Consider the following 20,664-nt stretch of genomic DNA (forward strand, 5'->3'; position numbering starts at 1 on the left):
TGAATATAATTTGGACGATTCCTCATAGATTAACTGCTCAGAATATCGACACATGCCTTACTTATTCTATGACGGTTGTGAAACCTACTGTATCGAATTAAGAACTCATGTACAGTAGATACCCATTCAAAAGGTATACAACATTTCTATAATATATACATATATTAAATAATTTTTTCTTATCGACTGCCCACTTGCAGGTTGCCGTCCCTCCCTTCTCTGTCTATGCGATCTTGTGAAGGTGGAGACGCCGCTAGTTGCATTGCAGCGAGGTTGCATCTCCCCTATCTCCCTCTCTCTTTGTATGAGGGAGAATAAAATCTACTGAAGCCGCCATCGATTGCATCGCAAGGAGGTAGCGCCATCCCCCATCTTCCCCTCTCCATATGGGTGAATAAGATCTTGTAAAGATATAACCATCGATGGGCGTCGCGGGGAGGTAACAACGCCAACATCGCCCAAAATTGAGGTTAAAGTTTCTTTTTTCTTTTCTTTTATTTGTTTTCTTTTCAATTTAAATCATAGAATTTTAGTTAATTTTTTTAGTGAATTTGACTCACTTTTATAAAACAATAGTATTTTTTTTTAAAAAATTCGATGTAGCATGCCCTAGTGCATGGTTGCGCCTATCACTTATTAGGCCCATCCATTTCTGCGGACTAGCAATTGCACCGTATTTCACATATGTGGAATCAATACAATTAAAAAAGTAAAAAAAAAATAACAAAAGAGGAATTTGCACACACAAAATTCACAACATTATTATGTAATTTTAGAAGGGAGGATAATGACGAGTACGAGAGTAGAGTGGATTGTATCGTATAGAGTTAATCATCCATAGCAACGTTGTTAGAACATTAAGATGGTAACCAATTTAGAACGAATGAAAATAATTCTCGTATAGTACTTTGGTATAAAGATAGCGTGATGGAGGTGATCTCTGTGACAGATGATGGTAGAGATGACGTGCGAGCGACTGTGCACCCTCTTAGAAAGTCGTTATAGTAGGCGAAGTATGAGAGACGACACACGTTCTGTAAAAATCTGACGGTGAATGTATGAATAATAAATATTGAACGTTTAGATATAAAAGACAAATAATGAGATATTGAAAATTTATTTTTTAATGTATGAAATGTAAATATTAGATGTCTAAATATAGAAGGTTAGTAATAAAAGATTAAATATATTTTTAGAAAGAAACGAGATCTAATTTTATACCGATCGCCTGATAATTGATGAATGATTGAGATCGATCAAATTTATTATAATTCACGTATTTTATATAAGTATATACACAATGGACGGGAGCACGTGAGTCAAACCACTGGATTGTTTTGTTTAAAAAAACAAAGTGAAAAAACTAGTGGACGCTGACATGCGGCCCCATACTGATCACATATCAACGTCCCGGTGATTTCCGCTGGGCGCGCGTTTCGCGAGCGGGAACGCGAAAACGATAACCCTCACGCGCCGCGCCCCCTCCTCGCCTCCCGCCGCTTCCGGATCTCAAACCCCGCAACCACACGCATCCACCGTCCAGTCGAACGCATCCGACGGCTCCCCGACTACGATCCGCGTGATCGCCTCCCATTGGCTGCCGGCCCTACCTGCACCCCTATATATTCTCGCCCCCGCACCCGGCCTTCCTCCCATCTTCCGACTCCCGCAGCCTCCGGTTCCGAATCCCTCCTCGCGCAAGCGGTTTCGTCTCCGTCCGGTGGTGAGAGAGATGGCGGGCCGTGGCAAGGCAATTGGCGCGGGCGCGGCGAAGAAGGCGACGTCGAGGAGCTCCAAGGCCGGACTGCAGTTCCCCGTCGGCAGGATCGCAAGGTTCCTCAAGGCCGGCAAGTACGCCGAGCGCGTCGGCGCCGGCGCGCCCGTCTACCTCGCCGCCGTCCTCGAGTACCTCGCCGCTGAGGTACGTGACCCGCACGCTTTTGCCTCGGGTTCGTGTTGTTGGTGTCTCGATCTGGTTCTTGCGCCTTTCTAGATGTCGATGCACGGCTGTTCCTAGATCTGAATCGACCCGTCTCGTCGATTGGTTATCTCAAGAGCCGACAATGTTGGGGAAATTTTTGTCCCGATTAGCCACATATTTGGGTTCGTGTGTAGAATCTTGGTTAAATGTGCGCGCGCATACGTGCAGATCTGTACCGTCCAGAATTGCTAGCTTTCAGATTCCCCATCAAAAGAAGGGAAGTCGGGCTGATCTCGCTCTCCCTTTTTCCCAATCCGCCAGGTCCTGGAGCTGGCCGGGAACGCGGCGCGTGACAACAAGAAGACCCGCATCGTGCCTCGCCACATCCAGCTCGCCGTCCGCAACGACGAGGAGCTCACCAAGCTGCTGGGCGGGGCCACCATCGCGAGCGGCGGCGTGATGCCCAACATCCACCAGCACCTGCTCCCCAAGAAGGCCGCGTCCTCCAAAGCCTCCAGCCACGACGACGACGACAACTGAGGCCGCCGCCGGGATCTGACCATCGTCTCGTTGCTGGTTTATAAGTAGGAGTAGGGGTTTGCTGTCTTCGTTTCTGGAAGAGTTCGATGCGTTGGGGGAAGTAGGAGATGGTAGCGATTTCTTGGTTAATGCTTTGGAATGAATGGATGTGAACATGTCGAAATTTTTTCGGTTGTTGAACTCATGGATGTAAGCCAGATGGTGTATTGGTTGAAGAAATGGGAAGACGAAACTTTGGGCTACCTGTGGTGCCTGTGATCTTGACATTCCCTTCTACATTCCTACTGCGATCTTGCGATGCTATCTGATTTGTCTTTGCCGATGCTATCAGATCTATATGATTTGTCTTAGCAGTTGCTAAGTCACTGTTGTTACAATGTTGTGAGTATTTGAACGAACGTGGTTGGGAAGCGAAATAATCGAAAACCACTACTATTTGATGTCAGAACGGGGGAGATGAACTCAGCTGCTCGATACTGCACCAAGCGAGGCCATCCATCCGAAATCTCGAGGGTAGCGGATTAGCAGAGCAACGGGATGACGCGTCAGTCAGTTCTTGCGTGCAAGTCGTCATCCAAGAAAGTGTATCGAGGGTCACCAGGGAAAGTGGGTGGAACGATCATGGCGTCCTGTGCTCACGCCAGGAACAAGGGATCGATTCGACGGGTCAGATCGGACTGTCGCGCTCGACAGCTGCCTCTCCAGTGTCCCGTTCTGGACCGACTTGCGCAATGATGAATAGGAGGTTTGCGACGCCGGCAGACTTCTGCTACGGACAAAGATGATGCGATAGGGTGGCTAAAGTCTCGTGGTTTAAGAGTTTTTAGAAAAAAATTCTATGCTAAGATCATCTCCAACGATTTCCCTTCAGGGGCCAAAATCCCTTCACGACGGGATTTTCGTTCCCTTCAGCGCTCCAACGGTTTCCCTTCACGGTTCCCGTCACGACGGGATTCCCAGGGTCATTCCCTTCAGAACGGGATTCTCTCTCCATTCCCTTCGCGATTCCCCTCGAGGGGAAGCTGTTGGAGATGAGAGGAAATAAAGGGAATGAGAACGGGGAAGGGAATCGGGAAGGGAACGAAATGAAGGGAATATGGTTGGAGATGGTCTAAGGTCTTGTTTGGATAGGACGTGTTTTTAGAGTTTTGGAGAAAAAACTCTATCTAAAAAATTAGTTATGACTGATGAATTTTGGTGTTTTTTTATATATTAAAGCTAAAAAAACTTTTCAGTCTATTTTTCATAGGCAGTTCATTTTAATCATAGTTGCTTTCTCAGCCAACTAAAAGTCAGCTTTTTAAATAGCTTTTGACTTTTTTAAAAAAAAATAGAAAGAACATTTTTACAAAGAAACAAGTTAGGCATAATAAATATGTATTGGTGAAAACCTACTGTCGTGAAAGTATATTCTCCTATTTAACCATTGATCATTTAACAATTGATGATGACAAATCACATATATATTAGTTTTGTTTGGTAGAGTTTTCTAAACTCCTGATTTTGTGGTGGAACTGATTTTGTGGTATAAGTAGATTCTGTGGTAAAAGTAATTCTGTTTGTGAAATTATCTAGTATGTTAGTGGTGGAAGTGATTTCTGAGAGAGATTGTGTTGAAATTGATGAGAATTAGTAGGGAATCAGTGGAAGCTACATTTTTCAGCTCCCATCTTGCAGTACAAATTGTGGGAGTGATTTACTCTGATTCTACCGCAGAATCGATTCTACGACAGGGTGTTTGATAAAGCTTCCGTCGATTCTATGGCGGAATCAGCTCCGAGAGCTCTACCAAACGACCCCATTATATATATTGGAAATGACATAAGCTCTGCATTGGATGTCTCACTGTTACCGTTGCTAATAAAAGTCTTTCAATGTTTGATCTTAGAGTAGCATCTTACCGCTAAGGGTGGCAATTTCCCCCGTCGGGTCAGGTCCATTTGGGTTTCAGACCCGACGAGAGCGGGTTTGGGTAAAAAAAAAAAAAACCCCGCGAAGCTATCAGGTTGGGTCAGAACCTTAACTCGGGTCGAGTTCGGGTCTATTTTTTCACCCGTGGGTGTCACTCGAAACCCGAAACCCCACCCACCCAGCGCCCGCGCCTGCCACACCCCGCTTTGCCCCACCCTGCTCGCTTGCCTCGTCGCACCCGCCTCGACCCGCTGCCGTCACACTGCCGGGTTTCAGGTTGCCTCGCCGGGTTTCGGGTCCCCGTTGGGGCCGGGTGCGGGGATGGTTTTGCGCCCGATATTGATTTCGGGTTCGGATCGAGTTTGATGAGTCGGGTTTCGTGTTCGAATCCGTTCCAGCAAAACCCGACAAGAACAGATCCGTTGCCATCCCTACTTACCGCCATCCGTAAGAGCAGCTCTAACAATTGACACATCAACTATCTCTACCGTGTCACATCCGAATTTGCTACAGTAAACCACAAATTTGCTTCTCCCGTTTTACTGTGCTGGTCCGACCGTATTACTGTAGAGACCGATGAAGCTTCTGTTGAAGGTGGAAACCGGATGAACAGTATTCCGCAAATCACTGTAGCACTGAATTTGAGAATTTTGCAGATTTCGTTGGAGATGGTCTAATATTTAAGCTGCTCTAAGGTTGTGCTGGGGTGTTGTTTTTGGAAAAGCGCACCTAGTCTAAGCAGTTCATGACGTGATTGGTTTAGGGCTAGTAATTGAATTCGATCTGATCTATTGTCAGCTCTAGTTTGGTTTATAGGATAGGCATAGATAGGAGACATTCATTCTGATTTTTAACGTGTTTGATTGAATAGCTAGGCTGGTCAGTATTGAGAGTATACTCCAGGTCAGAAGTGGTTAAATGGACTGTCCGATCTGATACAATATGGGTTTAGTGGGGTACGATCTGTTTAGACCGGTTAGCTAAACGGATTGTGTCGTGCCGATCTACGTACTGCGACTTCAGCTCAGGCACAACTCATTTAAGATCGGGTCGTACCGTGCTGGTCCGCGACACGGTAGGTCTGATGATCTTTTTTATCCATCAGCCCGCGAAAAAATAGAAAAAATCACAAAAACTTGCTTTCATCCGAAATCAAACACATGACTTTTTTCTTAGAATCAAACACACTATCATTGCACAATGTATCCTACATGTTATTAAATTAAAAAAATTATATAAAATATTATAAAATAAAAACAATTAAACGAATCATGTTATATTGACCTGTCTGTCACGACTCCCACCGCATAGACGCGACTCAAATCATCGTACCGTCCTAACCTGTTAGCTGTCATATCGTACCTAAACAGATCAAAACGAACATGTCTCATACCGACCCATTTAACTCGGTCACCACCTTTACTCGAGATCCGTTCACTCTAGTTGCACATCTCACCCCTCACCTTTTTCTCCGAAATCAGCTCCTCTAACCTACCAATTGAAAGTCGCGGATAAACAGTACCCCTAAATATCATTTTATGTTTCGATGAATAATAATTCGCAGTAAATCACTGTTCTCTCACTGTTTGCGGCCCGTGACTTTCCTCTGGTAAGTCGGAGGAGCCGGTTCCCTTTTCTACACACTAGTGGCGGCGGCTCCTGCGAACCGGTGGCGCCTCCTGTTCGTCCCGACGCGGCGTGATTCCCAGATTGACGGCGAGGGGCCGGTGGCGCGGGGCGCAGGCGGGTGAGGAGCCGGGGTAGGCGGGCGGAAGCCAAGGCAGGCGGAGCGGGTAGCGCGGTGGTCAGGCGGGCGGCGAGCCAGCGAGCCAGGGCTGGCGGGGCGGGCAGCGAGCCAGGGCAGGCGGGGCGGGCGGTGAGCCGGAACGCGGCACCGCTGAAGCTGCTGCTGCGGGACCGCATCGACGGGCTGCTCGACCCCGACGCATCCTTCCTCAATCTCTTTCAGGTTGGTCCCTGCTCGGGCTTATTTCCTTCCATTGATCACGCGACAGCGTGAACTGAACTCTGCATTTCTGGATCTGGAGAGTATAGAAGGTTGCGCAGCCTAGTACTTGTGATATTCGTTTGTCTTGAAATCTTGGCTTGGATAAGCCAACAGGTAGTACATGCATATATATGTTACAGGTAGTACATGATAATTAGTTCAGAGCATTGCATGTTCTAGAACCAGCAAAATCCGGTTGCCAAAATTTGATAGCATCAGTGTTAGATGAAAATGATGAAATAGAAACTGACAACACCAACATTGTTTTTCCCTTTGCTGTCTGATTTGTTGGAAGGAAGAGTGATGTGGGAATCAGAGAAGGGGGAGCTCGCAACATGGTGTATTGTGCTGGTGTTTTGCAATGGAGACAAGTTTGTTTTACTTAATCTGTGTTATTTCTTGGGCATTAGTAGTATATGTACAAGTATAAGTTGTTGGTACTCAAGCTGTGATACTTTTGTCTCTGAGAAGATCGAAATAGATAAGGTCGGCATCATCACTGCAACCTGAAAATTATAAATTGCAGTTGCTTACTCTCTCTTCTGACTATATACATATTCCAATCCGATCGGTTAAGATAATTGTATTTGCAATTCCAGATTCTGACTATAATAGTTTTAGCTGTCTCTTGATATCACACATGATAATTGTATTTGCAACTTGCAGTGAGAACAGATGTTTATGAAGTAGACATTTGACTTGCACAACTCCTGGCTGAAAAAGAGGCTAGAAACTGATTATTGTAGTGTTTGAAAGTCTACAGAACATGATGGCTACCCATTTTAGTTTGAGCTGTGAATGGTTACAAACTATAAAGAGTTTAAAGATGTTTATCTTATAATCTTGTGACATACCAAACCATGTTGTCATTTTTTTTCTTTTTCTTTTTTCCAATTTTTGATGCCTGTATAGAATGGCCTGCACAGAATCGGCTCTAGCTTTTTTCCTCATCCGGACTTTGATCAAGTAACCAAGTCAATTTTATTATCTAGTGTAGCTGTGTACTGTTTTCCCTTTTTTTAGCTATCTCTCATGTTGAAAGAGGCTTGGCGCCGGGACAACGACCGTCTGTTGAAGTACACAGCAAAGCAAGCACGTAAGAGGTTGAAAGCTTCTTGGCAAGTCATCAATTGAATCATCGAAACAAAACAGAAGGAGACATGAACCTAAGACTGAAACAAAATACGGATGGTAATTATATGCTAATATCACTTAAAAATCAATTTATGGAGTTGCTTTCAGAACTAAAGGATAAGTTCACTAAAAAGTCATCACAACCAACTTAGTTTATCACATCCATTCAACCAAATAAAAAAACGATTTATCCTAGTAACTCTAATTCCAACAAATAAATATAAAGCTGGTTAGTTTCATCTATCTAATAAATAGAAAATTAAATCATTTCATCTAAAAATTAAAGATGATTATATCTCATCTAACCTTGTCCTACAACCAAACTTAGGTCATCTCCAGTAGCTACCTCAAATTTTCATCCTCAAAAATACTATTACAGCATCCCCTATCAATATTACAGCATCTCTTATTTTTTCATTTTCAACAGCTACCTTATTTTCTACTTTCTACTCATCTTTTTCTCTCTTCGGCTCGCTGTCAGTAAACAGTACAGCTACAGTAACAGACGTTGTTTTCTTCCTCCGGACCCACTGTCAGTCTCTGTGAACAGTGTCCCCCCGCAAAACACTGTAGCAGCCGGATCTGAAAAATACTACTCTCTGCTGGAGATGGCCTTAGTGGATAGATACTTACTCTTAGTGGATAGATGGATTCAACATGTCATGCGGATTGGTTACGTGGGTCATCTAATCATATACTACATCCCTCTGCGTCTATTTGACGCCGTTGATCTTGAGTGAAAGTTTTGACCAACAATAATTTCTAAAATATGTAATTTTGCGGAGTAGCATAAAAGTGGTATTTCTAGGTTTGCAATAAAAATATTTCACTAGAATTCTACGTTTAGAACTATTCGCTTCTGTGTTTCTTACAGAAGTTCAGTCGGTCAAAGTTGTCAGTGATAAGTAAACTAAAACAGAATGAGTATCATTCAATAATGTGCAAAATGAATGCTGCCGCAAAATGTGCAATTTTGCTTCTCAATCCAAGGGTAAAAAGAAAGAAGTTCTAGTTGTATGCAATTTCATTCCAGACCGAAACTTGTGCCCGTTCTTTCGAGAGGGCCGAAACTCGGACCAAACCGCAACTTTACGTGGACATAGCAATTAAAATTTCGTTAAAATTTTGGAGAAGAACGAACTATCTAATTTTTTTAAAAAAATCACTGATATACGGGATTCATAGAACAGAGGATGAAATGTGTCTAAATTTCAGCAAAATTTAATAAATTTTGATCTTTTTATCGGTGAACGAATAAAATTATAAAACGAAATTGAAATCCCGTACGGACCGAGATTAACGAACAGGAAAGAAAACGAACCCGAGGCCCACGATCCGTAGTGGGGCCCACGACCGCTAAACGCTGTGGCGGCAAAACCAAAACCAACCCCCGCACGGCTCTACCCATCCGACGGCCAGGATCGATCCTTCGGCCCGACCCGTCTCCGCGCCACGTCACCGATCCGCGTCCTCTCCCCGCATTGGCTGCCCTCCCTTATATAATCCACCCACCCGCCTCCTCCCAACCCTACGCCGTCGTCCTACTTCGCACGCACTCCCTACCGTCTTCTCCTGCCTTCGCCTCGCTTCTGTTCCCGCCGGCCGCCGCGGATTCTTCTTACACGAAGCCCTAGCTATAGCCATGGCCGGGAGGGGGAAGGCGATCGGTTCGGGTGCTGCCAAGAAGGCCATGTCACGGAGCTCCAAGGCCGGGCTCCAGTTCCCCGTGGGGAGGATCGCGAGGTTCCTCAAGGCTGGCAAGTACGCCGAGAGAGTCGGCGCCGGAGCGCCGGTCTACCTCGCCGCCGTGCTCGAGTACCTGGCTGCTGAGGTAAGAGAAGACATCGAATTTTGCGGTTACGGTGTTTGATTTGGTTTTGAATAGTGGAAGAATTGGGCTCTTGGGTTTCCATTTCTTCAATAATTGGGGAGGGCTGCAAAATCGGGGTGAAATCATCTAGGTTTTGAGAAGGATAACTGGGCGTTTTTGACGAAAGATTCGATTTTGTGTGGGTGTGTTGTTCGATTCGCTACTAACCTCGAATCAGTGAGAATCCTGAGTAATCGTTGCTGTTTTGCTGGTGTCGCGCAGGTTCTTGAGCTCGCTGGGAACGCCGCGAGGGACAACAAGAAGACCCGCATCGTGCCGCGCCACATCCAGCTCGCCGTCCGCAACGACGAGGAGCTCTCCCGCCTGCTGGGCACGGTCACCATCGCCAGCGGCGGCGTCATGCCCAACATCCACAACCTGCTCCTCCCCAAGAAGGCCGGCGGCGGTAGCGCCAAGGCCGCGGCCGGTGACGAGGACTAGATCCTGACGACCTTCCGGTGACCGCTTCTTGTGGATGATGCTGTACCAGTTGTGTAGTGCGTTCTAGTCAGCCTAGGTGTTGCGTTCTAGCGGGTTGTTATTGTGGTTGTACCGGTGCCAAACTAAGTTTTTACTCTAGTGTGCGTAAGGATTTGTTATTCTGTATCCTGTAGCTACGTCTCTATAAAAGGTGCATCTTTCGATGACTGGTTAATCTAATCTGTTGTTCTAATTCTCAATTGGTTGTTGCACTGTGGAGTTTCGAAATTCACGTCTGAGATTGGCATCAGATAACTGAAGGAATATGGTGAAGCTTGGCATGAAAAACTGTGGTCTGAATCGTAGCTGTGATGTGTTCTCGTTGGTCAAATGTGCAACATCTGTTCTCGGATCGAGTGCAAGGTTTCGGGATGCGAAATGGAGGTTTTGGCGGGCGGTTCTGAAGTTTTTGCTCGAGATTTTCGCTTGACCGAGATTTTGAAACAGTGCCATGCGGGAAACTTGATATCATCAGGTATATTTTTTCCATGAGAAATGGCAGATGAGAGCAATGGCTGGATGGCTGAAACAATTTCGCATTGCAGTAGCAGCGGAGGTTATGGCCGGTATGAAAAATTGCAATCCAATTTTCTATTTTTGGGCAATCCTCCAGACATGGATCAAGAAGGCGACGAAAAACTACTCTCATTCCCGTAGCATTGTTTCTGCTGGAAAAAAAACACCGAAAAAGAAAACAAGACGAATTGGAGGATTATCACAATTCTTGGGTTTGATGAATTGTCTGACGATCATTCAGCTGTAGCAAGAGCATTAATAATTGGACACTTCTTGTAACTGTTACATTTCTGAGTGTTTGGTACAAATGTATAATGAAAAAAAAGAGAGAACTGTATCAGAGTCAGCCTACCTCCTCCTGCACGTAATGCCTGCCCTAAACTAGGTCAGTTTTCTTCCTTCTCTTTTGAATCACCCATTACGACTCTGGTAGCACCTTTCAGCTGGACTGTCTCGACCATGAGTTTCTCTTTTGCTCAATGGGAGTGCGAAACAGTCTCAGCCAAGAATGCCAGGTCGGGTCAGATGACATGCCTTTTTTTCTAACAGTACAAGTGCACAACAAGCTAGGTTTTGAAATTTTGATTCTGTTGATACAGTGAATGACCAAAACAATGTAGACGCTATCATTTCCTCATCAGTTTTCACGTCTTTTCTATCACTGCACAATTGTTTTGTAAGAGTCAAAATGTAGCGTACTTTGTAAGAAAAAGGATGGATACCTTCATTTGATAGAGAGCTAATTGTCCTCATCAGAACTTGAGCTTGAGCTATCTGCCCTCCGATCTTGAATTGCTGGGAATAGGTTGCGCCTGGGATCATTAAAAGACTGAGATGTTTGAGATGGCTGTTTGGTCTTTGCTATCCTTGGAGCTACTTTTGATGCTTCTTTCACCTCTTTGCAAACTTTGTCCAGCATTGCAAGGAAATCTCGGACCACCACAAATAACCGCAGTCCCTCATCCTTCCCTGTACTCCCGTGGAAATAATCAACAGTGCTTCGGACCAAAGACCGTATTTTCTTCTCGTCCTCTAGCAAGAAAGTAACGTCAGTTTGAGACTGCTCTGTGAAATGCTTAAGATTCTGGTGAAACCCACTGTCTTCATTCAAACTTTTCATACTCGTGTTCAGGAATTCTTTGGTTTTGACAAGTCTGTGGCCAAGACTTGCTACCAACATTGTCAATTGATCTGCATCAAGGATTGCTGCCTTCCTGACATTTTGAAGTTCATCTCCTAAACTGGACACAACTTTTAATCCAAGTTGTTTGTAATCGTCTTCAGTTTGCTCAGTATTGTCATCAGTAAAATCATTGGCGTCCACACTGGATACACTGCTACTCTGCTCTTTCGCAGCCCGTGCAATACGAACACCTTCGGAACGGATGATTTCTTGAACAACAAAATGTAACAGTGTTGTCTTCCCATCAGTTCCTTTGACATCAGATAACTTAAGGAGCGTGTCAAGTTTAAAAGCCTGAGCTCCTCCACGGAATGTACCAACATTCATTCGATTTCCTGTTTTAAGGACTGCTTCTAGTAGCTTCAAAAAAAGGCGGCTGTTTCTAAGCTCCTGGCAAGCTACCTGATGATCAGGAAATGCCAAGATAGCCGATAAGAATATTTATCAATATAAAGCCATATTATTAAAGCAAAAAATTTAAATAAAGAAATATCAAAATTCAAGGCTACAGATGTGCACACATAGTGCTGTTATGTTTACATTACAAAATAATTTGCACAAATAGTACAACACATAGTGAACATGTTTGATCAACAAAAGGCCAGACAGAATGCTGCAGCAAACAAGAATAGAGATTAATACTGCAGTGTGACATACTGACATACCTCTAAAGTGGCAAAAGATTGCTTCAAACTTGAAGCTTCCTCTGGTAGATTGGCCATGAAAAGTAATGCATCTAAGCGTTGGAAAACATATGGAATGTCAATAATTGCTCTTAAGAATTGCTCTGCAGGACCAAGTTGAGAGAGTTCCCCAGTGTATAGTCGAAGCCTAAGCTCCTCATCGCTACTTGGGGTCCACCTTAGTAAGGTATGTATCAACTCCGATGGAAGTTCATTTCCTACAAATTATCAAAGATAGTGGGGAAGTGAAATATGACAGTGGGAAACAGTACTACACAAACAACAACAACAAAGCCTTTTAGTCCCAAACAAGTTTGGGAAACAGAACTACACAAAGGGATAAAAAATGGTTCCATACGAAAAGATAGATTCTAGATGTACACAAAAGGCACGAATACCTTAGCTCAGGAAAAGAGTAATCCCTAATATTTATCTTTGGATTTTGAAGGCACAATAGATATAGTCATATAACAATGTATATTAGATATGATTAAAAGAATAACCGTAAACTAAAAGCTGGAGGAAGTTTCAAACATCAACTTTCGAAGGATGTATAGCACAAATGAGTCCAACCGTTTTTTTAAAAGCTGTAGACTAAATATGCAGCTGCAAGGCTATGCACTAGGTAAATAGAAGCATTGTTGCTGACAGGAATACCAGCGGACGTATAAGGGTCAGTAATGGCAGAGTCAATTTTACCTTCCTTAACTGCAGTACATACTTCTTCTGGTGAAACACTCAGAGCCCTCAATGATATCGCCAGGTTCTGTGCCTTTTTAGGTTCAAGTATCCGCACAAATTGACAAGCATCTTTTGCTGATAAATCTTTCTTCCCATCATTGCCTTTTTTGTCCATAGAGTTATAACCAAAAAGGCTTTCAATCATCTCCTCATTGAACCTGTGAATCAGTACACATTCAGTTATAACTGGTGTGATCTTGAAACAGTGAGCTAGTTGAGGTAGATAGTTGCAACTGCATCAAGAAACTTACTGGAACGATCCGGATTTGATGTGATCCCACACCATAGATTGATCAGGATTTGCCGTTACTTTATCCCAAAAGAAGGGCTTGAGCTTTGTTTTAGCTTCGAGAGAATCTGCATTACCATCCACCTTATTACCTGACTTCTTCATAAGTGGTGGTGGACATGTTTTTGACGAACTAGGCATTGCCGGTGGTGGTGGGCGAGGTGGGCCAGTAGATTTTGGTGGCGGTGGCGGAGGTGTAGCTTTTGGAGCAGGTGATGGTGAGGGTTCCGAGTGAAGAACTGGAGCAAGTCTTGAAGATGGTGCTGGCGCTGGTGCTTGAGGAGTTGATGAAGGAGGAGCCTTTGGAGGTGGAGGAGCTGGAGGTGGAATCACTGGTGGAGGCGTTGGTACCGATCCTGGGACAGTACCATTGGAAGCAGCCCTTGGCTCAGCCAAACTGTTGTAAACCGCTGGATGAACCTCAGTGTTTGGGCCTTCCGATGAGCTTAGTTTGACATTGTCATTTTGGCCTTCAGATGAGCTTAGTTTGACATTGCCATTTTGGCCAGCCTGTGACTTCAGTGACAATGCTCCTAGCTTATTGACATCAATTGGATTTCCTTGGGAAGGCTTACGAGAAGCAGCTGCAAAAGAAAGCATAAAAATCAGCACTTGAAGGCAATTTTACATTACATTGTAGGAAGGTGGGTGGGTGCATTTCATACCAGACAAGTCACTCAGGTTCAGACTCAGGAGCGGTTTATCATCCTTTAAATCATATGAAGAGTTCTGTTTTCCACGGCACATACAGCAGCATAAGCAGAGAAGAGCTATGAGCGCTATACCAGACACAGACAGACCAACGATAGCAGCGGTTGGCATGCCGCTGCTATCCTTCTTTTGTGCTGCTGATTTTTTTGTTGGGGGCACCGTCTTTTTTTTAGGAGTTGTTTCTGACGAAGAATCTGGTTTGTCAGATTTTGTTGAGGAAGTTTTCCCTAGGGAAGGTGAGGGAGTTGATTTTACAGTTGGTGGTGGTGCAAGGGTTGCTGTTGTATCCGAAGGTCCCTGAGCCAGGTCTCCTCTTAACGAGGCAAGAAGCGCTTTGATATAATCAATAGGCAAGTCTTTTGCACTCTCCTGTGCAGAGACAACAAGTGGCTGCTTGCTTAAGCAGTTCAGTAAAGTGCGCTTAATTTCTGGAGACAATGCTTTGTTGGCGCCTTCTTCAATGTCAGGAGAGGCGTCCTTACTGTCTTTTCCAGAGATCCTACGGAGAATGTCAAATACATGGTTGTAGTCGAAATGGCTTCTAACATCTTCAAGAGATTTCATGTCTAGCCTGCACTTGAGCCAGACATGTTCCACCTGTATGTAATGTAATCCGTAGTCACTCTTGTCAGTTTATGAAAATAAATTAGTACAAGATGACAAGCAGTCATAATGTCATATCCACAATAAGTACCATGAATGGCCATAAAGTATCACCAGTAGAAACTAACAAATATTTATCCCTTCAAAATTTCAGGTTGGCAGTTCCTCCTGCTGCAAAGTGTTACCAAGTCTATAAAAAATCATTACAATAACTACTTAAAGGAATCATGGTTCTTCTCTCTCATAGCATACATACATCATGCCAATCAAAGAAAATAAAAATTCTGACACGATGCATGTTGCTTTCTAAACAACAATCACAAAATCAAGACATCATTAGCAAACAAAAACACTGCAAGCGGCAGATTTTGCTCAACCAGCGCAGTGACGCACACTATCAGCATGGTACAACAATCGACAAACCTATAAATGTTTTTATTAAATACCAGCTTGCAGATAGGTAAAATCCATGTGATCTATGCCCCACGCTTTCATTTGTAATAATTTTAAACTGCATTGCTCTAGATTACTAGCTACGTGCTAACACCACCGTGCCAACTTCCGTAAAAAATTGCTGCTGTCGTCGTCTCTCCATTTGTGATTGATATAAAATGAACCGACAACATGCAGCAAAATAAATAGAAACATACTCACCATTTCGTCTACTTCTTTGATCAGGGGCGGCGTCAGGGCCGGCGGTGACAAGTCCCTAGCGCCGACGAGTAATCCCTCGCAGACCGTTGGCGCGAGGAGCTGAACGGCGATGAGGCACAGGGCGAGGAGCCATTCCCCCCTGCAGCGCCTCATCTTTTCCGCTTCCTTCTACACCAATAAGACCATCTCAATGGAGAAATGCGCCAGGGATTCCTCCTCTGAGAAATTTGAGGGCACGGACAACAATTCCTCAGCACCCTAGAATCGATTGGTAAATTAAATCCTTTGCTTTTGAACAAATGCTTTGGCAACGATTCAAGAACGGCCACTTCTTGGTACCTCGAGCTGCCCCCCAAAAAATGCACAGATTACGGCGAGGAAGCTCGGAAGAATCACGAAAGCTGGGGAAATTCGGGGGCTCCCACGGCGAAGACCGACATGCGAAGCCGCATTGCCCCCCAGAATCGAACAGAATCCGCGAACGCAACACGCCTGGAGGAATCGCACGAAAGCCAAGACCTTTACCCGCGATTCCCCAACCCGTCAAGAAATCCGGCCGAAGAACAAGGGGAAACGCACCGAAGAAGGAAAACGCACCAATGCCCCCCTCCTCGCACATAAAGAAAAAAAAATCGCAGCACCAAATTCGCGGGCAAACCAAGGAATTTGGCGCGTGATCTGGGGCCACCGGGACGGGCAAACGATTTCTTCAGCTCTCTTCGTCTTGTCTCCGCCTCTTCTATGCAGCGGACTAGCGGAGACGTCGTGGAAAAAAGGGAAATGTTTGCTACCTATGCTGCTAAATTCTTCTTCTTTTTTGGAGAGGGTGCTAAATTCTTCTTCTAATCCATCCGCGATTTGGAGTAGAAAAAATGCCGATTAGAGTAAGCTTAGCCCAACAGGCCTAGCCCAATTGCGACCCATCCCAACAGTGGTGGGCCTGTGGATTCGAGCAGGCCGGTAAAGCTGGCCCGAAACATAAGGCTCGGGTAGGATGGCCCGGTCCCTAGTCGTTGGTGGGAATTTTTTAAATAAAAAATTGTAAATATGTGCGTTTATTTTAAAAATCGTAGATCCTATCCGCTTTTAAGGGATGACAGGTTTAAAAATAAAAATATTAGATTTTAATGCTCTTAAAATCTAAAATATTATTGATATAGTCACGAAAAATTTCTAAAAAATTTGGATAAAAATATGACTTATACAATGATAAAAAGGATAAATTCTAATGATCCTAAACAAAAGGTATATAGTTACATTTTTATTTAAAAATACAAAATGAAAAATTCTCGTGTCAAAGCGGTGACATGAAGCAACAATGGTTGAAAACCACTCGATATTCACAAAAACCAGTCAATTCGGTCCGTACCGCATTTTGAATTAGACCGGTTTTCAAATTTGAATTCAAAAAATTCAAAATAAAAATAAAAAATTACAAATTTTTTTGAAACAATTCTAAAGCCTTCTGTGAAAAAAATTCAAAAATAATATCATTTGAAAGAGAAAGTTTGAAAAAAAAGAAAAATATTGAAATGAGCCTGATGAACAGGATGATTTGACCCATCATGTGAAGAAAAATCTTAACACACAAACACATATATTTTTGTGTATGATATACTTAAAAGGATCTTTAAAATTGGTTTCACTTTATTTAGAGTTTTATTAATTTCTCTATAATTTTTACAAAGTTCACAAGCATAAAGTGAACATGTTAAGAAACAACATTTTAATTAAATTTTTCATGCCTACTGTTATTTTTTTTACATAAAGCATATTATAAGTAAACTAATAAAAGTGGTTTCACTAATTTTGCAAGTGTTGGGTGAGTTATTAATCAATCTAGTTGAAACATATTTACACAATCATGAATGTTACAATTACTATTTCATAATTTCATATATTTTTAAAAGACATATGATCATGTAAGAAGACTAAAAAAATTGGTTTCATGATTTTTGGATTAGCAAAGAATTAGCTATGCATTTAACTAGGTTTAGCAAATATATTTTGTCGCAAAAAATATACAACCTTTATATGAGTATAAATATTTTTATCATGTAGATAATGTTACAAGAAAATCAACCAAATTTGTTTCACTTGATTTGAAGTTTTGATGAATTAGTTATCAATTTTACAAAGTTGAGCTATTTTTTTTCTTAAACTTTATTGAAATTCGAGAAAACCAAGCGGTTTTTAATAAAATCGAGCAGTTTTTATAGGAAATCGATTGGTTTTCAACTGCCAAATTCTTCTTCTTTTTTTGAGAGGGTGCTAAATTCTTCTTCTAATCCATCCGCGATTTGGAGTAGAAAAAATGCCGATTAGAGTAAGCTTAGCTCAACAGGCCTAGCCCAATTGCGACCCAGCCCAACAGTGGTGGGCCTGTGGGTCCGAGCAGGCCGGTAAAGCTGGCCCGAAACATAAGGCTCGGGTGGGATGGCCCGGTTCCCAGTCGTTGGTGGGAATTTTTTAAATAAACAATTGCAAATATGTGCGTTTATTTTAAAAGTGGTAGATCTACATTCCTATCCGCTTTCAAAGGATGAAAGTTCTAAAAATAAAAAATATTACGGTCGAGTGTTCTTAAAATTTAAAATATTATCAAAATAGTTATGAAAAATTTCTAAAAAATTATATGGTTTAAAAGAAGCTATCATCCATTTCTTAAAAAAATTCAGATAAAAATATGAATTATACAATGAGAAAAAAGATAAATTCTAAGAATCCTAAACAAAAGGTATATATTTTTATTTAAAAATATAAAATAAAAAATTCTCGTGTCCAAGCGGTGACATGAAGCAACAATAGTTGAAAACCACTCGATATTCGTAAAAACCGGTCAATTTGGTTCGCACCGCATTTTGAATTAGACCGGTTTTCAAATTTGAATTCAAAAAATTCAAAATAAAAATAAAAAATTATAAAAATTATGAAACTACTAGAGGCAATTCTAAAGCCTTCTGTGAAAAATTCAAAAATAATATCGTTTGCATCATATTTTATGGAGAGAAAATTTGAAAAAAATATGTTGAAATTGGCCGTATGAAAATGATGATTTGGCCCATCATGTTAAGAAAAATCTTAACATGCAAACCCATATACTTTTGCATCATACGTCTATCTTAAAAGGATCTTTAAAATTGGTCGTTTGCATCATACGTCTATCTTAAAAGCCTTCTGTGAAAAAATTCAAAAATAATGTCATTTGCATCATATGTCTATCTTAAAAGGATCTTTAAAATTAGTTTCACTTCATTTAGAGTTTTATTAATTTCTGCATGATTTTTACAAAGTTCACAAGCATAAAGTGAACATGTTAAGAAACAACATTTTAATTAAAATTTTCATGTCTATTGTTATTTTTTATACATAAAGAATAATATAAGTAAACTAATAAAAGTGGTTTCACTAATTTTGTAGGTGTGATGGGTGAGTTATGAATCAATCTAGTTGAAACACATGTACACAATCATGCATGTTACAATAACTATTTCATAAGTTCATATATTTTTAAAAGACATATGATCATGTAAGAAGACTACAAAAAATTGGTTTCATGATTTTTGGAATAGCAAAGAATTAGCTATGCATTTAACTAGGTTTAGCAAATACATTTTCTCGCAGAAAATATACAACCTTTATATGAGTATAAATATTTTTATCATGTAGATAATGTTACAAGAAAACCAACCAAATTTGTTTCACTTGATTTGAAGCTTAGATAAATTAGTTATCAATTTTACAAATTTAAACTATTTTTTTTCCTTAAACTTCATTGAAATTCGAGAAAACCAAGCGGTTTTTAATAAAACCGAGCAGTTTTTATAGGAAATCGATTGGTTTTCAACTGCAAACGAAATGCAGGAAATACAATCGGTTTTCGGTTGAATTTGAGCAGTTACCAAATGTCGATCCGGCTGGATTTTTACCTCTGATTTACAAATTTGTCAGAGTGAATTCAACCGAATTCTCTCCAAATTTTAAGCGGTTTTCACGATATTCATGAATTTCGGAAAATCACCGGGTTTCGATTTTCGACTCTCAAAAGAATTTGTAAACCCTGCTCTGAGCCTCTGACGCATCCCGGTAAGCAGCATGCCTTGTGAAACAGCAACAGGCACAAGCTTTGGTCAAATCACTCGGCTTCCATTCTTGGTTTGTTCTAAACTTCAATAACATCGCACATGTACCAAACCAAGAGAAACTATTATCTGTCTAACCTAAATCAAATTTGTCTAAACTTTTCCAAAAGATATTGAATTTACTACTCCACTAAAAGTAGAATTTGCTTTGGCATGCACTTCGTCATTTAGCTTTGCCATTTGATTTATTTTACGGAACCTTTCATTGCTACAAAAGCATGATCATACGAGAGCAGTCGGCTCGCCGGAAATAGTCGGTTCTTCTTCCGTCAGATCAGATCTCACCTGTACTGTTACACGAGCTAGTTCTTCTTCCGTCAGTCTGATGATCTGGTCTTCTCCTGGGCTTCTAGCTTCCGAGCAGACAGATTCAAACAGAAGCTACACCTGTACCATTCCGTTTCGATGAAGAAACGTCCAAGTACTGGCGTCACTGCTCCTAGAAGCGCAAGTTTTTTTGTTTTTGTTTTTTAGAAGAGTACTTGGAAGCGCAGGTTAGAACAGCGTCGTCTTACCAAAATTTTAATGCCCCAGCGTGCACATTTTTAGCATGCGCCACGCCACATGTGCGTATGAACTACCAACCGGACCATCCACGAGACGATCTTGGCGAGTCCATGCACGGCGAGTCGGCGACAGCTAACCTAAGCATAATCTTGGCGGCGGCCGGCGTGCCGGGGAACGGTCGCTCGGCTGAGGATGAGGTGTGCGCGCACGCCATCGCTAGCTCCCGCCCCGACGTCGCCGATGGCTAAGCGAGCCCAGCATTGGTCCGTGCTGCTGTCGACTGATATATATATATATATATATATATATATATATATATATATATATATATATATATATATATATATATATATATATATATCATATCCACCATCAATTTCGAATTGGAAATTTCCACGGGCTCTTGCGCGCGTATGATTTATCAAGATCATTTATTAGTGAAAAAAAATCACATGTGACTTCTTCTTAAGATGAATTACACACAAATACATGTGGCTAAAAAACCCAGCCGCGCAATGGCTTGGACTAACAGCTGTTTATGTCCGTTCACAACGAGCAGCTAGCCCAAACCCCTTGCAATTCGTGGCTTCTCTGAGGGATCCGGCCTCCAGCCAAGAAACTAGCAAGAAGATGATCTGGAGTACTAGCAAAAATAACATGGAAGACGTGCGAGTGGGACGTGTTCTTTAATCTGGTAGACGGTCCTAAAAGTAGTAGATAAATAAGTGGTAGACACTCCACGATAGCATCGGAGAAAATCGTGCGGCAAGA

At 42.2% G+C, this 20,664-nt stretch overlaps 3 protein-coding genes and 1 long non-coding RNA gene across 4 annotated transcripts; 3 read left to right on the forward strand and 1 right to left on the reverse strand.

Annotated features, from left to right (window-relative positions):
• The first annotated feature begins 1,642 nt into the window (after positions 1-1,642).
• LOC133891399 (probable histone H2A.1) lies at positions 1,643-2,725 on the forward strand. Its single transcript, XM_062332116.1, has 2 exons — positions 1,643-1,921; positions 2,243-2,725. Exons 1-2 carry the CDS (start codon positions 1,733-1,735, stop codon positions 2,459-2,461), a joined length of 408 nt encoding a protein of 135 aa, XP_062188100.1. The 5' UTR covers positions 1,643-1,732; the 3' UTR covers positions 2,462-2,725.
• Positions 2,726-5,816: 3,091 nt separating this feature from the next.
• LOC133890693 (uncharacterized) lies at positions 5,817-6,761 on the forward strand. Its single transcript, XR_009904088.1, has 2 exons — positions 5,817-6,341; positions 6,676-6,761. It is a non-coding gene; the product is annotated as an uncharacterized LOC133890693 (long non-coding RNA).
• Positions 6,762-9,033: 2,272 nt separating this feature from the next.
• On the forward strand, positions 9,034-10,064 carry LOC133890691 (probable histone H2A.2). The gene is made up of 2 exons (XM_062331185.1): positions 9,034-9,345; positions 9,607-10,064. The coding sequence occupies exons 1-2, from the start codon at positions 9,157-9,159 to the stop codon at positions 9,823-9,825; spliced, it is 408 nt and encodes a 135-aa protein (XP_062187169.1). The 5' UTR covers positions 9,034-9,156; the 3' UTR covers positions 9,826-10,064.
• A 615-nt stretch (positions 10,065-10,679) lies between these two features.
• LOC133890692 (formin-like protein 11) lies at positions 10,680-16,058 on the reverse strand. Its single transcript, XM_062331186.1, has 6 exons — positions 15,245-16,058; positions 13,942-14,584; positions 13,239-13,860; positions 12,946-13,145; positions 12,229-12,464; positions 10,680-11,965 (listed from the first exon to the last, which is right to left on the reverse strand). Exons 1-6 carry the CDS (start codon positions 15,395-15,397, stop codon positions 11,120-11,122), a joined length of 2,700 nt encoding a protein of 899 aa, XP_062187170.1. The 5' UTR covers positions 15,398-16,058; the 3' UTR covers positions 10,680-11,119.
• Between the last annotated feature and the right edge of the window lie 4,606 nt (positions 16,059-20,664).

This window comes from Phragmites australis, chromosome 14 (assembly GCF_958298935.1).
Source record: "Phragmites australis chromosome 14, lpPhrAust1.1, whole genome shotgun sequence".
Taxonomy (NCBI): domain Eukaryota; kingdom Viridiplantae; phylum Streptophyta; class Magnoliopsida; order Poales; family Poaceae; genus Phragmites; species Phragmites australis.

Bases quoted from the DNA above. Each gene is read 5' to 3' on its own strand.
- LOC133891399 (XM_062332116.1), top strand. From the start codon at position 1,733: ATGGCGGGCCGTGGCAAGGCAATTGGCGCGGGCGCGGCGAAGAAGGCG. The intron at 1,922-2,242 runs GTACGTGACCCG...CCAATCCGCCAG, and splicing joins TCGAGTACCTCGCCGCTGAG to GTCCTGGAGCTGGCCGGGAA.
- LOC133890691 (XM_062331185.1), top strand. From the start codon at position 9,157: ATGGCCGGGAGGGGGAAGGCGATCGGTTCGGGTGCTGCCAAGAAGGCC. The intron at 9,346-9,606 runs GTAAGAGAAGAC...GGTGTCGCGCAG, and splicing joins TCGAGTACCTGGCTGCTGAG to GTTCTTGAGCTCGCTGGGAA.
- LOC133890692 (XM_062331186.1), bottom strand. From the start codon at position 15,397: ATGAGGCGCTGCAGGGGGGAATGGCTCCTCGCCCTGTGCCTCATCGCC. The intron at 13,861-13,941 runs GTATGAAATGCA...TTTCTTTTGCAG, and splicing joins GAACCTGAGTGACTTGTCTG to CTGCTTCTCGTAAGCCTTCC. The intron at 11,966-12,228 runs GTATGTCAGTAT...CCTGATCATCAG, and splicing joins AATCTTTTGCCACTTTAGAG to GTAGCTTGCCAGGAGCTTAG.